The 19,988-nt window shown below is 41.5% G+C and overlaps 1 protein-coding gene across 1 annotated transcript in view; it reads left to right on the top strand.

The window, feature by feature from the left end:
- Nucleotides 1-19,988, top strand: part of LOC141005101 (ephrin type-B receptor 1-like) — a 101,422-nt gene that overhangs the window by 31,029 nt on the left and 50,405 nt on the right. The window contains exons 2-5 of the mRNA XM_073476861.1: nucleotides 10,804-10,868; nucleotides 11,527-11,817; nucleotides 13,200-13,418; nucleotides 13,520-13,700. Coding sequence (XP_073332962.1) covers nucleotides 10,804-10,868; nucleotides 11,527-11,817; nucleotides 13,200-13,418; nucleotides 13,520-13,700 — 756 coding nt within the window. The remainder of the gene's footprint in view (nucleotides 1-10,803; nucleotides 10,869-11,526; nucleotides 11,818-13,199; nucleotides 13,419-13,519; nucleotides 13,701-19,988) is intronic.

The raw sequence follows: 19,988 nt of genomic DNA, 5'->3' as shown, positions 1-19,988 counted from the left end.
ACCATAAACACAGACAACGTTCATCTCCTCCATGGATCGCTGCCTCAAGAAACGGGAGTGAAGATAAATCCACTTTTAAATCCCAAAAGTTGAAAAGTAATCTGTGAGCTCTCCTCCCGTCGGTAAATTACTCCAGATCGGAACAGAATCTGATGAGACTGTTTGTCTCTCAAGTCTGACTCAGCCCCCGACACTCAGCCGGCTCTGAGCAGCAGCTCCTCCTGACCAAACACTCGGCAACTTTTTTATGTTTGGTTTTGATAGAGAGCCCTTCAGCGGTGGAGATTACATATTGTACATACACACACAGATCAGTACTTGCTGTTCGACTCTCATCACCCACTGGAGCACAAGCTGGGGGTCATCAGAACCTTAAACCATCGAGCTGAGACCGTGCCCACAAAGACAGAGGGGGAGGAGAAGGAACAGAAGCACATCAGGGGAGCACTTAAAACCTGTGGCTACCCAAACTGGGCCTTTGTCAAGACCGCTAAAAGATCCAGAGCAGACAGAGGAGGAGACGAGAACACGTAACAACATCGTCATTCCTTATGTCGCAGGAACATCTGAGAAACTTAGGAGGATCTTTAATAAACATCATATCAAACCTGTTCAATGCAGCCAGGACTGCACAGATTTGTACATTGGGGAGACAAACAACCTCTCCATAAACGCATGGCACAACACAGGAGGGCCAACTCCTCAGGTCAAGACTCTGCTGTCCACTTACATCTGAAGGAGAAAAATCATTCCTTTGAGGACAACAATGTAAACATCTTGGCCAGAGACGACAGATGGTTTGAAAGAAGAGTAAAAGAATCCATCTATGTCAAACTGGAACGACCGTCTTTGAACAGAGGAGGTGGCCTAAGACATTACTTATCACCCACCTACAATGTAGTACTGAGTTCTCTCCCCAGGCAGCTTTACAACCATTCACACCTGGGCTCACCTAGCCCTAGCAACCCACATGAAGACCGGTTGGACCAACAACCCACAAAGTGGCCCTAACAACGATATGACGGTGACGAAGTAAACTTAAATAGCTTTCATTTTAAGACTTATCTGACCTGGATAAGTCAGAATCTACCCGGTGACAGACATTAAATTTAACTATAAAAAAGCCATATAGAAATAGCCTTCTTCTCACTGATGGTCTCATTTGCTTATGTAGGTCATACAGAGGCATCAGTGTTACATTGAGACGGTGTCATAACCAGTGAAAATATTCATATAGTCACAGTCATATAAGCAATTCAACAAAAAAATGCAAAACATCCAAAAAATCTAGAAGAACAAGAATACTCTGTACACTATTACTATATTATTATTATTATTATTATTACACACTATTATTTCACTGTACAATCTGCTGTTTATTGTTCAGCTGCTCTGTTCAGAATCATCTCTGTGCCATAGTGTGCTGTCTGAGCAGGGATGGAGGTTCTTGAATTACCTCTCTCGGTGAACGGAAATATAAAAATGTGCATAAATAAGGGTGAAGTGGAGCTGACAGTAGCTGAAACCAAAAATACTTAAAGAGGCGAGGCACCTAATTTAGCAGCGAGGAACCTGAGAGCAAAAGCTGAACACCACACAGAGCAATTCAGCAGCCTCAAGTGGAACTTTGACATATTTTATCATCAAGATGGTGCTCTCGACGACAAAAAAAAAACACGCCTTTATTGAAGAAAAAGCATCAACTCTGGTTAAAAGGAAAAGGGGAGCAAAGTCAATAGAGTGCTGTTAGGAAGCAGAAAGATTTGTCAACACAGGTCCTTAAATCAAAGTAGAGAAGACATTTGACTGGAGAGAACCAGAATTATTTTCACATTTATCTATTTATTTATTTATTAATTTATTAATTTATCATTTTAACAATCTCTCAATTGCCCCAGAAGTTCTTGGAGTCCCTTTCCTCGTCATAATCAACACGAATACTCTCAGACTGCAGGTTTGCCTTTCCTGAAACTGGTACATATGGTGGCATGCCCAAGTGCTGAAGTCCCTGCAGTGTGTGAAAGTAAATAAACAGAGATTAGCTATTAATACACGAGGACCAAGAGCCCCATGTGTCTAATTTATCTTGCGCAGCACACAGAGGAGGAGAATTCAAGAAGGAAATTAATACCAGTATTAGCAGGAAAAGTTAGCAGAGGATGAGGGGCTGATAGATCTGATGCAGCAGAAGATTGCTCCTTCAGATACTGTCAGCAGAAGCCTGAGACGTGGCTTAGGTTTGTTGTTCAACTCTTATTGGACTAGTCAGAGAGCCCACTGGATTATGGGAAACTGTTGTGGAAGATGCAAAACAATGTGAGTCTTAACAAAGCTGGAAAGACGTTGGCTAGTTGGACATGTTTGTTTTGGATTACAGGCAGATTGTGGTGTGTAGCATCAAGTAAAACAGATTATAAAGGGGCATTCCACCAATTTGACACATTGAGGTCAGGTGACTTTCAGTGGGGAGAACTTCAGCCCCAGTTTTATGACGTCATCTGTGGCTCTGGTTATCGGACATAAAAGATCCAGTGTGTAGCATTTAGTGGCATCTAACGGCGTGATTGCAGATTGCAACCAGCTGAACATCCCTTATCTCACCCTCCTCTGTAATGGTTGCTAGGACATAAGAACTGCATCTATGGAGTCACCAGTCAAATGTGATAAAAACTGCTTAAAAAGTGTGGTAACTTCTTTTACAGCTCAATCCAGAGTGCCACAATGTGACGCCGTCAGCTGTCATCCCTACAGAGCTCTTAAACAAATCCTGTGCATTAGGGTGATATCCTACTCATCCATGCCTGTAAAAATGACATCTGCAGCTACACCATATCAGCGGGATATGTGTCATACAATGGCCATCTCTGGCATTATGGACTTCTCTATTTAAAATACTTTAAGTGGTTTGTCTCCTCTCTTATAATGTTTCTGATAATTTATTCAATTTCTGAAAATCCATGTTAAATTAAATCCTACGCACTGGACCTTCACCAGAAGACATATAGGAGAAAGCCTTCAATATAAGCTGGAGGTGTTGAGTTTGAAAGACACGAGCTTGGAAAAAAAGCTATCCTTAAAACCTACTCCTTCTCCCACATTAAAATTTCTAGAATATGCAAATATGTCATTAAGTTCAAGCTGCTGTACGTGTTTGTTGTTTGAGTTAACTTCTGTCCATTATTGCAGTTAGCGATCTCCTCCCTCCTCTTCACGCCACCACACTTGCACGACTGCTTCCTTTTTTGCGAGGCAGCTGTCTTTGCCTCTTTCTTTTCTTCAGGTGTTTTTCATCTCTTGCCGTGTTCGGTACCAGGAGCGCTGGGACCGGTAGCTCTCCTTGTTCTGCAACTGTAGGTTACCAGAACAGGAGGATCTCGCTCTCTGCACATTCTCCGAGCACACAGGAAAAGAGAAAATAAATTTCTCTTTTACTGCATGAGCAGGGGAGAGGAGAGATGTGGCTTACTGACCAAACACTCTATAACAGCCATTACAGTTAGAATACAGAGCTGTTTAACACTTTTAATGAAAATATATCACTTACAACAGCTTTAACTGCTGGACGCAAGACGTCTCCTCCTTCACTGTTAAGTCAGTTCTCAGTGTTGGAACACTGGAGGCTTCAGGACTTTATATCACACTTATGTTCTCTGAATGTTGGACCACGATTAGCTTCACAAATATTTGGTGTCAAACTCTGCACATGCACCATTCTGCACAGTGAAGCTCAAACACTGATCTGTAGGAACAAGAAGAAAAACATATTTTGGACTGGAGATGTCTCTGAATCTGTCTTGTGAGCCAAGTACTCTTATGGAGGTGCTGAAGGTCCACTTTAAAGAGACACTTGTTGTTCTGAGAGAACTGTTTTCTTTGAGATGGGCCCATAAATTCCTCTGTAATGTGTAGGTAAGATAGAAAGTGATTAGCTTATCTTGGCTGGATGTAAGAGATCATTAACAAGAAGCTACAGCAGCTTTATGGGTTATCTACAGAGGTGGATGAAGACAGGCAGTTGATCAGATGTTTGATATAATACAAAAAAACAAACAATGATTTCTATGTAAATTACAGCATTTAGTAGTTTAATTAGACTTAAACTATGCATTCAATAAATTCCTGTAGGCGTATTTCCCTTTAAAGTAAAGCTGCAACTGATCCCATAGACATCCAGTAATTCAGTAATTAGGAGGTAATATATAATTTAGTATATCTTCAGATTGCACCTAAAACAGTATCCATGTGTTTGTTCCACTCTGGGTAAGTAGATAAAAAGAGAAAATGGCCTTAATTTATGACATGATGGTGACACGCTGTTGTAGCAGAATTGTAATTTAGTCCACAGCGTCCACGACTCCCCGTGTAAATCCACTGTTGTTGCATAGTTATGTCTATTTTTCGCTGATACAATGTGTTTTTGAACTGCTGAGCAGACTCTTTTAAGACAACAGGGTCAGCCCATTAGCCACTACGCCAGATTGATGTTAAATGTGGAAGTTATTGGGCGAGCCTTCGCAGGTTGTGTACAAGCCAAAGTGTAGCTGCAGGGGACTGTGGAGCGTAGAGAGGGTAATAGTGAGCTGACTGGAGCTCCTGCGGGCCTCGTACAGGAAACCAGTTCTGACAGGAGCCAAAAGTTGATAAGACAAACTTGCTTTTTCTCTTGTAAGCTAGCATTTTGTTTACCTGCTCCTCCATTCTTTGTATGTGGAGAGGTACACAGCTTGTTTGCCCAGGTTACATGTGTGAAAGAGTTTTTTGAGGTTTTCAGAGCTGTAACCGTCTTCATGATTGATTTTTCATGCGAGGATTCTAAGAAAAGCCGTTCTGCATGAGTCCTGCAGATTTCCTTTGTTTGTGTGTGTGTGTGTGTGTGTGTGTGTGTATAAGAGTGTTCACATGTATCTGCACACCCTACGTGTGTTTGATTGGCGCGAGCGCACATCTGCGTCTCAGTGTTTGTGTGTGTGTGCTCTTGACTCGGTTGTCCTTCCGTGATACCGTGTCATTCCACTTCAACACCTGATTGGTCAGCCGCTGTCTCTGCGGGCGGCATGACGTCTCTCACTCCAGGAGGGCTTTTAGCGTGTGTTTGGCTTGTGTGCACGTCTGCGTGTTATTTTGGGTGTGCTCCCTTAACCACAAGTAAGATGCTCCCGGGTGTGTTTTCCTTTTTTTTTCTCTCTGAGGCGTACACACATATAGTATATACAGTACACACACACACACACAGGAACACACACATTCAGAGGCATATAGATCACACAGTTTGTGTCTTTGAACACTAATCTGGTTCGAACACACCGGGCTAATTAGGATAAGATGAACCGACCTCACTAGCCATTCGACCACCTTTACTTACACACACACACACACACACACACACACACACACACACACACACACACACACACACACACAGAGAGAGAGAGAGAGAGGTAGAGAAAGCAGAAAAACAGTAAAATTACCTCTAATTCAGTGTCTGTGATAGAAATACTTTTATCTCTCCCTCGTTGGCCACAACAAGGATTTAACAGCCTCTTCGACAGCTACAATATTGTGCAGATTTACCTGCTGTTTCCTCTGCCATAAAACGTCTATGGTTTCATTCAGCGGTGCGGTCGGTGTGTGCTGGTTGAGGAGGTGCACCACTGTGGGGGAGGTGGGTGCGATCACAGCCTCCAATATGTCAGAAGTAATTAGGCTGATCTGAATGTATACCCTATTATGCACAGAGAGGTGTGTGCCGCGCACTGTTAATTAGACTGATGAGTAGATGCACTCTAATAAGCACAGCGGACCTTCTCTTTGAAGAAGGTCTTCTCTTTTGCTGGTAGGATGCTGTAACACTTCTGGACGAGGAGTTTGTGATTGTTCAAAGATAAGAAGAGTATTGGACCTGTGAGTCTGTTGAAATGTTTAAAAATGTTCTTATAAGCTGGTCAGATGTGAAGTTTTGATGCTTTTGGACTGGTCGACAAAACCAACAGTTTGAGAATGTTAACTTGTCTTTTGGGTAGTTATGATGAACATTTTTACTATTTTTATTTAGAGCTGGGCAATGTATTGATATTATATCTTTACTGTAATGTCAGACTAAACATCATCTTACATTTTGGATATAGTTATACAGAAGTGTTGTCTTCTCCTGGTATTACAGGCTGAATTACAGTGATGTCATTTTCAGAATTTAGCAGACTGTTTGACTGGTTCTTTACCCATTTAGTCATTTAACCACATTACTGGTGATTATTTATCAAGCATTTGGTCCACAATCCAAAGAGTCTTCATTTAGTATCACAAATGACAAAGAATAGCAGCAACACGTCACGTTTCAGAAGCTGAAACCAGCAAATGACTAAATGGATGAATCTACTGATCGTTTCAGCTCTGAATTATTGATCGCATATTGTTTCTCTCTCAACATTAACTGGCATGAACTCTATCATCCTGAATTAGGGCTGCAACTTACGATTATTTCCATTATCGCATCATCGATTGATCTGCTGATTATTTTCACGATGAATCCGTAATCAGTCTGTGAATCAAAAAGAAATGCTGAATAATAATTAATGAATAATAAACATGAGCCCAAAGTGAGCTCTTGAAACTGCATCTTTTGTCCAACCAACAGTCCAAAACCTAAAGATTCTTCATTTACTGTCATAAACGACAAAGAAAAGCAGTGAATTTAACATTTAACATTTTAAAATGTTTGACATTTTTTCAATTAATTGACTAGTTGTTGCAGCTCTATCCTGAATTATTGACAGCATTTGGTTTTCTCACCACTTGCTTTCAACACCAACATTAACATTTCATTGTGTTATTATTGTCTCATCCCTACAACGTGGTCGCAATATGGATATCCAGGTACTTGGTAAAGAATATTGAGATATTTGATTTTGCCGCCCAGTTCCAGCATTCATGAAGCCATTTTGAGGAGATTTCAAAATACCAAGATATAAACTGCGTATCGAGATATAGCCGTCTGTGTTGTGCTCGTCTGTGTCGGCAGACTCTGCTTCTAAACTACCGCTAGCTGCTGTTGCTCTCTGTTAGCGCAGACCAGGATGCTATTAAAACTACTTTATAAAAACAAGGACAGAGCGACTCGGATGAAGCAACGCGTGGTCCACTCCTCGATGTTTTTAATGTTGTTGTCATAAATAAAGTCCATCACACCCTGGTGTGCGTATTGATTTTTTGGTCCGTCGTGGTTCACCCTGCACAAGCTCGCACCCGAGAGAATAGCACTGCTGCGCGTGGGATATCTGAAGCTTTTTGGAAAACTCATGAAGAAAATACTTGACAGATTAATCGATGATGAAAGTGATCATTAGCTGCGGCCCTAACGCAGAGAGAGAGCTGATCAGACGTGTATTTTTTTGCCTGTTTATATTCTTTCCGTATAAAATAAGAAGTTGGACAAAAAGCCTTCGCCACATTACTCTTCCAGGACTTGGAAATGATTCTCAAGCTGTGAGCAGGATGTAATAACGTGAAATGATGAAGCACAGAGGCCTTCCAAGAGTTCCTGGGCATGAAGGTGCAATCAATTTTCAATAAATCTATTACAAGCAAAGTCTGTGCGTTGTATGCTAAAATTGGCTGAGAATCTTCCTTGCACAGCCTGTTTTGAAGCAGAAATATGGTGGTATGCTGGAGTACGACAGTGTACAGCCATTGTTCTGTTCTCTAATCAAAGCCCTGAATCAAATCCCTTCTTGCAAGACTTTGCTGGAAGGTAGAACTTGTGAGACTACACGAGCTCTTCCAACATCGCTTCTGTCAACATTGTGGATTTCTCTCTGTATTACCATTTTTCTTTTTTAGCCTCATTTTTTACTCACACTTCAAAGACGTCAGAACAGGCAAAAATATGCAGGAGGCAGAAATAAACCAGCTCTGTATTCAGCTGTGGATCGTTTTTTGAAAATCTTTGTTGACAACGTGCCACTAAACGCACTGAAGCTACAAATTAGACAGTGACAATTGTCACCGTTTGAGTAAGCTTTGGTCCAGGATTTTGATAGTCGACTACATTTTCGCGTGACAAGCATTTCATTTTCCCCAACGACCTTCACTCCCCAGGGAGAGCTGAAAAACTGGGTTCTGCTGTAATTAGGCTAGCAGGCTGACAAAAAAAAAAAAAAAAAAGAAGCACCCAAGGTAGAGGGGGAGATAAAAGACAGGGAGGCAGAGTGAAGGAGAGGATGAAGGTGGGGAGGGTGTGAGGAGGAGGAGGAGAGGAGATAATGAGAGGCAGGGTGACAGAATGAAAGAGTGCAAGAGGAGGAGAGCATGTCAAGAATCAAGGGGGGTTGTTCGCCTGCGGCTGCCTCATGGTGTGATGTCGTCGAGTCTTCTCACCGTGTTTTATTACAAAGGGCTCTGTGTTAGGGTCTGTGTTGCCGGCGCGCCGACTAACTTCCGCCGGGCTCGAGCGTCTTAACGTGTCCGCTCGCTGCGCTGCTGTTAATCTTACGTACGCCAGTTAGGTTCACCTGTAAGTAACAAGAGAGCTGAGCAAAGAATGTATTCAAAACACGCTAGTGGCAGCAAAGGCATCATTTACAACAAGTATTTTGATCGTTTAGTTTATAAAATGAGCAGATTGTGAGTGTTGCTCATTACAGAGCACAATGTGACTTCTTATACATTATTTATTATCATGAATGACAGAGAACAGCAGCAGATCCTCACATTTCAGAAGATGAAACTAGTCAATGTTTGACATTTTTGCTTGCAAAATTCCAATTAATCATCTAATTGTTGCAGCTCTATTCTAAATTACTGCCAGCATTTGCTTTTCTGTCTGCTTCACTATAAACATCATTAACATGCATGGACATGTGGACGTAATTGTTTTTTTTGGCTCCCAGCCTGCGAGGATTTGCACATTCAAGACAGACAGACACTGAAAATAGTTCTTGGAGCTGCTCACATTGCATATTTCACCATTAACACAATGGGAGCTATAATATGAAGTGACATGTTTTATAATGAATGTTGCCATCTGGGCTTTTGCTGTCAAGTAGTTTTGTGCTTGAGTTGTCTTATAAATATATATTTTTTTAGCCTTCAGATGTCTTTGTTGCCATCTGAGAAAGCCCAATTAGCTTTATGTGGTAGGGTACTGTGTCAGTGTGTCGCCCAGCTGGGATTTAATCAACGTGTGCGTCAGGTTAGCATGCGAGGTAACTGTAACAGATAGAGCTGGTGGTGTAGGGTCAGGAGGGGACAGATCAGCTCAGTGCTGCCTACACACATTCACACAGTAGGGTTGTTTATTTAATTACTGACTGATTTCAGCTGTGTGATTATTATTTAATTAATGCTACCTGCACGTGTTGGGCAGTCACTCATTAAACAACACAGGAGTAGTTATTTCAGTCACAGTTAGTGTCAAGGATTAGATAAACAATTTAAAATGTAGAAAGTTAACTTATCCACTATTACAGTATGTTACATCTTGTTATTGTGAGACGCTGAATTTTCTGGATTATCGACAGAAAAACTGTAAACAATAGAATAACCAGACGGGAAAAGAAAAGAAGAAGAAGGAAAGAGAAATGACAAATGGTTGTTGTAATTAGGGGCAGCCGATATGAGGTTATGTGGATTTTATAAGCTCGCTTTAGCGCAGCGACTGCAGTTGAGTGGAGGTAGCTAGCCATCACAGAAAGTGAAGAAATATCCCTCCTGGTAACTCCACAGTTCTCCTATTTACATTTTGTTTCTCGGCCGACTAGTTAACTAGCCACTGACAGACCTACATTTAGGAATCACAGGCTGACTTGTCACTATAGCTGGTGACTGAAATGGTAGGCTACTACTGTAGCCACACCTTCACGCTCTACTCAATTTAAAACATTACTGCTAACTTCCTGCTAATGCTGCTGCTAACTGCTTTCTGTTGCAAATTACTTTTGTTGTTGCTAGCTGACACCCTTTGCTGCCTACTGTTATAAATGCTAGTAACTGCTTTCTGTTGCTAATTGCTATTACTGTTGCTAACTCCCCTTTGTTGCTGCTAACTGTTATAGCTGCTGGTAACAGCCTTCTGTTGCTAAGCCAGTTGTTAATGACTTTCTGTTGCTAACTGTTGCTAATGCTTCTGCAAACTGCTCTCTGTTAAATGCTAACGGTGTTGCGAAGTGCTTTCTGTTAACTGCTAATGGTGCTGCTAACTGCTTTCTGTTGCTAACTATTAATGCTGGTGCCAACTCCTTTCTGTTAACTGCTAATGCTGCTAAATGCTGTTTACGAGCTAGCAGCCATCACTACACTCTTGTCCATAAAGTATGTATGTACAGGATGTATAATTATCATTATACTGTAGGCTCCTGTAGTGTGTGATATGGTGCACAGAACACTGATGCTGTGCTTTGGTATCGTCCAGTATCAGATGAGTGAGATGAGGAGCAGAACTGTCATCTGTTATGCAACAGTGCAAAGATGAAAATAAAAGCAGACAATGATGAGATGTTTTTAACTGGATGAGCTTTGTTGCGATTGTGTCGTATCATTGTTACTTTTGTTTATACTGAGTAAACATAATCACAGGTCTGGTTTATTTGTGGCTACTTATCTCTTTTATCACGGAGTGGGTGGAAACAAGAGAGAGAGAGGAGCATTACAGGAAAGGTGTAAAGTGGGATTTTATGAATATGAATGACACGCATCACCGTGCAGAACTAAAGTTGGCATCTGAGCCGACTGTTAATTAAAGTCATACCTGTCCTCTCCCTGCAGCTGCCTGTCTTCACGTCTCTCTCTGTCTGTCTCTTTGTTTGACAGAGACAGTGATGGATACAAGGACAGCGACGGCCGAGCTCGGCTGGATATCGTTCCCTGCCAATGGAGTAAGAACAATGTGCAAAGGTGTACTGTACGTGTGTGTGTGCGTGCGGGTGTGTGTTTGTGTGTATCCGTGGGGAAAGCAGTTTGAGCACACTTTACAGTGCTCCATTAACGAGTCTGTCAAAATCTTAATTACAGTTGCAAGGTGACACCAATTAACCGCTATTGATGCAGAATAGAATGGATTGTAATAGATCAGAGGGGAGCACACGAGAGTCCACGATACACAAATGAATAGAGTAGAAAAGACTACAAAGACCAGGATGATGTAGAGTCGGCTCCTCCACTCACTTTCCTGAAATTTGGGGGTTTCTAAATGCTGGCTTTGGCTACTAGCTGGCCACAATGGTGTGCTGTGTGTGTGTGTGTGTGTGTGTGTGTGTGTGTGTTTGAGGTGAGTGGCTCTAATTGTGATGAATGGTCGTCCCTGTTCAGAAAAGAACAAGGCAGAGGAGAGAGAAAAAGCGAATGAGGGAGGCGAGTGGGGAGGCAGGAAAAGAGAGGGAGACAAAATGGGAGGGAGGGAAAGAGAAAGTTTCATTTGTGTCAGGTCTTGGTAAACCCATTAATCATTTTAGCCTCTCTTCTCCCCTCTTCCTCTACCTCCTCCCCTCTCATCCATCCCCCCTGCCCCTTCCTCACGCCGTACACACTCCTCAGTGGGAGGAGGTAAGCGGCTATGATGAGAACCTCAACACCATCAGGACGTACCAGGTGTGCAACGTGTTTGAGCCCAGCCAGAACAACTGGCTGCTCACCACTTACATCGACCGGCGGGCGGCGCAACGCATCTACGTGGAGATCCGCTTCACCGTGCGTGACTGCGCGTCCATCCCCAGCGTCCTGGGCTCCTGCAAGGAGACGTTCAACCTGTACTACCTGGAGACGGACAGGACCGTGTCAGAGGGCATCAAAGGGGTGGAGTACTGGGCCAACGCCCCTTTTCTGAAGGTAACGCACCAGAAACTGGAGTCTTTACATAGACGAGCACAGTGTGAGGAGCTGCTGTCACTCTGTGAATTAGCACTGCAAACACTGACTGTATAAAACATAGACCGAGCGTCTGCATGCTGTCTAATGGCCAGCAGGCGGAGACTCCACTGGTTCCACAAAGAAGTCCGATTGCATGGAAGCTTATGAGACAGTGACCCTACTTCTCACTTGATTTACGAGCTCAGTAAACAGTTTACTTTACGGTCTCAACCGCTAGTGATCCTTTTATAACTTGTAGTCTCATTTAGAGTAAAATAGACGATAAAGCCCGGTATGTGTGGCTACCTTGTGATTGACAAATCACTACTACAGCATGTCCATGGACTCTCTGTCACATCCAATCAGGATCTGCCCACCTCCAGCTCCGCCCTCTTGTCCAAATGTGGTCACTTATACAGTAGCTCCAAAAAACCAAGATGGCTACAGCCGTAACACCAAAACAACAGGCTTCAAAACAATATTCCACAAACCAGGGGCGGATGTGGTGGATTGATGGTGGGTTTGCACTTGATTTCAAAATAAAATTGTAAAGATAATCTTCATGTTTTTCAACACAAAGGCACCAGTACTGCTGGGCTATGTTATGGCTGAGCTTCAGTTCTGATGTGTTTTGTCAGTTGGCATGTTAAATGGGAGCGCTAATTGCTGCAGTACAAATGAGCCTCATCAGTTTAGTACTCTGGAGAAAATGCAGGCCAGAGGCTGGAAATTGGACATCTGTGCATATTCAGTATATTATTGCTGTCGAATGGAAATCATGTATCTCCAGATTTTGTGATTTCACATTTTTTAGATGAGTGGAAGATGTTCCTTTATAGGTCTGGAAAGTTTTTCTACTTTGAAGACAAATAAACATTTGTACTGAGGAACCATTAGATTATCTTGAAAATGAAGAATATCTGTTTAAGCTTTAACTTCCTCCAGCTTTCACACTGTAACTCTCTGCTGGCTGGATGTGTTTTGCTCTTCAGGATTCATAATTGTAATCTCTCCGAAGTTGCAGTTTTTCAATTTACCACATCTTTTCAGTGCAGTTTCACACTGTTAATGTTGATTAATCTGAGTGTTGGAAACCATCCAAGTGTTGAACATCTCTCTCTCCTCTGGTGGCATCATTGAGGTTCATTTGGGAAATGGAAAATTATAACATAATAAAATGATATGGTATGTGGTCGCAAGTGTATTTATTCAGTATTATACATGATATTTAAACATTAGTTAGTGAAATGTTTTAAGAAATTATTAGAAACATCAGGACAGAAACATAATTTATTTATTAATTTTTCTTTTGCTTTCTTTTACCTTTTATATCCTTCTCTCTCTCTGTACCTCACTGTCAGGTGGACACCATCGCAGCAGATGAGAGTTTCTCCCAGGTTGATTTTGGGGGACGGTTAATGAAGGTGAACACAGAAGTTCGTAGTTTCGGGCCGCTGTCCAAAGGCCGAGGGTTCCACTTGGCCTTCCAGGATCTGGGCGCTTGCATGTCCCTTCTGGCTGTCAGAGTCTTCTACAAGAAATGTCCCAGCATAGTGCAGAACTTTGCTTTTTTCCCAGAGGTATGGACCAGAACTAACTCATAACTGTGGCTGTCTTTTCATCAGACTTTGATGCAGCTGTTGTCCAACATGCAAACCTTTCTGTTTCTGATTCTGTGCAGACTCTGACCGGAGCAGAGTCCACCTCATTAGTCATTGCTAGGGGAAGTTGTATCCCCAATGCCGAGGAAGTAGATGTGCCCATAAAGCTCTACTGTAACGGAGACGGAGAGTGGATGGTACCCATCGGCAGCTGCAGCTGCAAGGCGGGTTATGAACCAGACAATGGCAACGTGTGTCGAGGTAAATCTGTGCATTAATGAGGCTGTGCTGATTTAAACCGCACTCGTAAAAAACGGGCTGCAATACTGCACTGCATCACAGCATATCACAGATAATATCGTATAGACTAAATTCTTAATTATCTTATTTTAAACATGTCCAGATAACCTTGATACAGCAAACACTGTTGAATGCACACAGATTTCACATTGTTTTGTGGCAAAAGCTGAAAAGACAGGATGACAGCAAATCAATATCCAGCAAACATGATTCTAATAATCAACCATAGCAACCATTTTACTGCAGCAGGACAAAAAGGATACAAAAAAAGTATCACATGCGTGCTAGAAGTAAGAAATGTGCCATATTTAAGTCCTTACTTGGTCTACAGAACAACGCCATAGCTGGGTTCTGTATGCTGAGTCAAGTCTGTAGAAAATGCAAATGTTTTATCGTGTGCAGGAGAGTAGAGTGTGTCTGAATAATCACATGCATGTACAGTATACATTTACTGGTGTATTTTTGCCCAAGGCTGCAGCCTACAATGTCCCATATGTTAATATTAGTAGAAGCAGACTTGGGTGAACGTGACACAGAAATAGCTCCTTTTCCCTCAATGTTCCATATATCTACCTCTTTCTCTTCCTTTTTATATCTGCCCTCCTTCCCCATTTCCTCTCCCAAGTAGTACCCATTACTTCTCATTCTCCCCGGAGATTCTCGTCCATTTCACGTGTGTGTGTGTGTGTGTGTGTGTGTGTGTGTGTGTGTGTGTGTGTGTGTGTGTATGTGTGTGTGTGGGTGGGTGGGGGGCGTGTGAGCATGTGTGTGTGATGTATGTACATATGGTGAAATGATAAGTGAGGCCGCCTCATCTCATGTTAATTAGTTTAGCGTGTTCCAGCCAGATTAGTCGACTGAAAATTAGTCCTGAACTGTCAGAGAGTGTCTCAGGGAGATAGAGGAGTATCTGAGAGGGAGGAGGTAAAGAGGGAAGTAGGAGGAAGGAAAGAAGGAAGGAAGGAAGACAGGAGTGCCCTCTGGAGAGATGGACTGGCAAGAAGTAAAAAAACAGAAGAAAGTAGAAGTTAAAAAAGGACAATCCAAGGACAGAAAGGTAAAAACTGTGACAGATAAAAGAGATAGAGAGCAAAGACGGGACTGATGAATAGTATTCTGTCCGTCTCCTGTGAATAACATTAATGCACTGATTGAAATCAGCTCAGGCTTTGGTGTCAGTGTCTCTCCTGCACAGAAATACCTTTTCTTCATAAAATGTGAGTGGGTAGAAGGTAAGCCAGACATGACTCAGGAGACGGTGAATAAGTCTTACAATAAATACAGTAATCTTGATTGCCACTGCAGAAAGAATTAAGGTGGAATTTGGATTATTTTATTACCAGTCCTTTGCTTGGAAGCATGTTAGTGTTACCCTTGACAAACTAAAGAGCTCGATTTTATCACAATACTTTTCATACTTTTCACTGATATAAATGTTTGTGACAACAGTAATTAAGTCACTTTTTGTTTTCTTGAGAGTAAGGTTTCATATGAGCTGCAAAGAGAATGTCTATGAAATATTTAAATCCTTATAAGTGACACTGTGAAATGTTTATAACCAGGGAGCTTATATCTCTGGCTCATTTATGATCATCAGTAAGGTCCCTAAATTTCAATTGTCTTCTGCCAGCAGGTGTGATGTATTAATGCAGGGAGGGGGATACAAACTAATGTTTCAAGGTGTTTTTCTGAGAGCCTTGGGGATGGGTCTAATCACTGGTGAGACTGTGCTTGCACTCACTATGAATTATTAGATGGAGATACTTTAGGTGATTACTTAGTGGTATTTCCTGTCTTTGATTGCACAGGTTTTCCTCTTTCTTAACCACATACACCACCGTTCTGCTTCAGTACAGACATAAGGTAATATCTGTCTAACCCAGGGTTGCCCAAAGTGGTGCCAGCGAGCCAAAGTTGGTCCTTCATAAGGTTCAATTAGGCCAGCCAGATGTTTCTAGCAAAAAACAAAAAATATGTAGGATCTCAAATGATTAGTTTATTACTTTTCCATAATCTGAGCACTGGAGACTGAGTGACACTGTACAGGAAGTCAGTCAAGTACAGGGAATTGGGATTTTGGCCGTGGCCCACCATCAACTTTTAGTTTAGGCCCTCCAACAGATAAAGTTTGGGCACTGCCTTCTCTGAGACGGTCTCATTCACTGTGCGGCCAAATGGGACTTTCAGTAGTAGTATGCAGACCAAAAGACAGATTCAGTCGACTCGACCCTACACCTGCCTCGTGTGTTTTATTCAAAGCTTTCACACTTAAACAATGATTTAAGATGTCACAGGGCAGAGCATGTCCCGTCTGTCTCCACGGAGCTGTCGTCTTTGTGGTGAGCTCCTCTGCCAATCAGCTGATAACCACTTGGCATGAGACTGGACTCACTATTAGAACAGATGGTTGTCTTTGTGTATGTGTGTGTGTGTGCGCGTGCATGTGCGAGTGTGTCAGGCCATAGAGATTGTGTTTATTTTCCACCAAACCAGCATATTGTGCAAACCATCCGGCAAAACTGGATCAACATCAAAGTATTGTGTGTGTGTGTGTGTGTGCGTGTGTGTGTATGTGCGTGTGTGTGTGTGTGTATGTAAATTAAACGAATATTCAAATAGACCCTTACTTCAAATTCACCAGACTGCAAATATAAGCGCTACCACTGAATACACACAAACACACAAACATAAACTACCCCTGCTGTGGACCCCAACGACGCTCTAAGAGTTTTTAAAACCTGCAGGCTTTTACACACACACACACACACTCACGCAAGTATTTAATAATTGATCAGTGAGCCTGTATGCCAACTCTTGACAATCGTCATCCACACGGTCGCTGTGTGACTCCACACAGCTGGCTAAAGGCACAGAGGGAAACAGAGGGATAATCTTTTTCTTCCTTTTTAACTCTTTCTGTCTTTCTTTCTCTGTAGCATTCTGCACATACCACTCCATCTCTATCTCACCCTTTCTTCTGCATTATCTTTCTCTGTTTGGTTTCACATCTGTTCTTACATTTGTTCCATTTGCATGGTGCATTTTCTGTCATGGGACAATCATTTAGGTACGTAACACTACAAACATTACAGTAAATGCAACCCACTTTATTCCTGGGGTTCACAGCCTTTTCCTTTAAGTGATGTTCAGCATCTAAAATTTTACATTTTTATAACAAAAGTCCAGCAATACTAATAATAATAGGGTTCAATTTAAACTCAAGGGGTTGATCCAACTATCTTGCATTAATAAACTTACTTTGTATAATATTGGGGGCAGATGACAACACTTATATGTATTTATAAGAATATTACATACAACAGTCCATTCAAATGTATTATACTCTACTATGCATATGTAGTGTCAGTCGTACAAAATCCTTAGACAGTTGGACACAGAAAGAGAGAGAGAGAGATAACTATACAGAGAAAGGGAGCAAGACTTGTTGCCATGGTGACACGCCCCATGTGTATGAGCAAGGTTGTTGAATAAATGACCTTGACAAGCCAGATGTCTATCTGCCTATTCAAGCCATACACACACACACACACACACACACACACACACACACACACACACACACACACACACATACACATACACACAAAGAGGCCCAATCCACTGATAGTCCTGAAGAGACGACTTCAAAGAAATGCAGGCGTCTGAATATAAAGAAAGTGACACAGACAGAGAATATTCAGGGAGAAGGTGACAAACGGAGATTAGGGGGAAACATTGGCAGCTGCAACTGTAGCTGCAGACAATTTGAATGTGAGAGAAGGCAAAATGGCTGTTACATTTCAGGTAGTTTGTATACTTTGCTACAGGTTTAAAGGGCAAAAGACTTCAAGGAGGGCAGCGTTGGCTGTCTTATTGCTTCTGTGGTCGTCCATTTAGTCTCAAAATATTTGATCCAATCAGATGTGAAATCCAGTAAAGCCTGTAACATTTTTGAGGAACCTTTCGCAGCTTTTTACTCTTTGTTTAAAAAGTATGTTAGGGTAATATTTATTACAGATAGCCAGATGACAGGAAATGATGCATAATGAGCTGCAACAAAGGTTCTTGGCTTGTGTCGTCCAATCAGGGATGTTGCATTAGAAGACTTTACTAAAAAAATGAATGTTCCCTCAGGGTCTGATAAGTAAAGCCATCACAGATGTTCCTTAAACCTACATTCTTTCTAATGGCCATTAGGGGGCGACTCCACTGGTTTGAAAAAGAAGTCTGATTGTATGTAAGCTTATGAGAAAATGACCCTACCTGTCACTTGATTTTTTACTTCAGAAAACAGTTTTCTAGAGGCATAGCAATGCGTATCCATTTCACTCTGTTCATCTAATTAGCCTAGAACTTTTGCGTTTTCAGTAGTTGAAAGTAAAACTAAAAATGTTTTGTTCAGCATTCAGTTGTACTAAAAGATACACTGTTGTTTAGCTTTCTGCTTTAAGCCTATATTTTGCTTGCCAAAATTAGCATCCCAATTAATATCACATTTACGTGTGGAATTACAGATGCACCTTGCTAACCAAGCTAACTACCTAGCATTAGACTCAACTCCCCAGCTCTCCAGCACCACCATCTCACACAGATATGATCATTTCTGTCTCCCAAAAAACAAGATGATTATGGCCAAACTTGCATCAAAATGGTAGCCCACCAACTAATGGGTGTTTACTTCTTTTACACAGTGTATAGTTGCAGCTCATGGTCGGTGTCTTAACCCTAACACCTTTATTTAAGCCTGGAAATGAATTGATTATCAGTTCGCTTGCAGTTGTCAATACATTTTCTCTTGGTCGGCAAATTAATTCTACTATTTACTATTTGTTTCAGCTCTAATCATAATGTTACTGATATCAGGAAAAACATACAGATATCCAGTAGATCCCAAACATGTTTGCACATCAGCTGCCTTGCCTTTGCATCGAAAACACAGACATTTACTCTTTAGCGCACCACCCTTTATAAGAGCTCCTTCAGCACCACTATCAAAAAAAATCCAAACATCCCCTCTCCAGACCGAAATAAGTATTCATCTCATATAAAAAACCCAGACTCACCACCTCCTCCACACCACACAGTAAGGAGAGGACACTTACGCCTAAGTAGCATGCAGTACACTGGTGTTGCATCATGTCTTAGTGGTAAAACACAATGAGCACTATATAAAATAGTTCATGTTTAATGTGATATAAAGCCAACTTCATATATGAGATCTGTTTCCACCAGCTCTGTTCAGCTAGTTCATGCAAAATGTAATATGCAGTAAAACACGGGGGCAAATAACTGCATCCTCCACTGTAAATCAAGTTAGAAAGAAAGCATCAGCAAAACAAGAAATAACAATATAACACAATCGAACAGAACTGCACAAATACTGAGAGGAAGGAATAAAAACAGTCGTTTCATTGTGTTTCACCTCCCATTCTCTCTTCCTCCATTTATTTCTCTTTGCTCTTGTGTCTATAAGTATTTCTTTGTTTGTTTCGTTGTTTGTTCTTTCTTTTTCTCTCTTGAGAAAAATCCGCCTGACCCACAAACCCTTTAACGTTTGATTGAGTGAGGCTCTCTGAGGCTCTTAGCTTGCCGGAATTTTGTCTCATTCACTTGTTTCACTCAAGTCATGTTATCATTTGGAGTCCAGACAAACTGGACTCTCCGTCTTTCACCATAAATCTGTGGAACATTTGCATTTCGGTCTTTTGGCATCTAAAGCATCACAGTGATAAAGTGAACATTCATTACAGCGGAGGAGGGAAAACAAAGTGCTAAAGATAAATCAAAACTGTGAAAAAGTAGCATTAAAACATCCTCATTTGTTTGTTTCTCAGCCTTATGGCAGAGCCTTGGTTTCAGTCTAATTTCTCATTTCACACCTCTCTGTTTTATAGTTATAATTCAGAATGTGTTTGCCCCCAACAAAAAGTACTTCCTGTCAGTTACACAGTCAGTTGTAGTAGTTTAGTAGTAGTTAATTCCTGACAAACTTGGAAATGTTTAACGGCTAACCTGAGCTACGATCAACATTCATTGAAGAAGGCACTTCTTACAACTCACAAATAAGTGGCAAGCACTTTAGCTTAAAATATAATAATATAAACTCTTCCTGTACCTGATTAGATGAATAGTTGCTGAGTCGTTCTTCAGTTTTATTTGAGATTTTCAGGCTAGATATTGATTGCAGCTGCTCTTAAAACTTTTTTTCTTGGTACTGTTTATTATCTGCAAAATTATCGCTACCATTTT

This window comes from Pagrus major, chromosome 11, assembly GCF_040436345.1.
Source record: "Pagrus major chromosome 11, Pma_NU_1.0".
In the NCBI taxonomy this organism is placed as follows: domain Eukaryota; kingdom Metazoa; phylum Chordata; class Actinopteri; order Spariformes; family Sparidae; genus Pagrus; species Pagrus major.
Note: the sequence above shows the minus strand (reverse complement) of the source record. Positions and strands in the feature narration are given on the sequence as shown.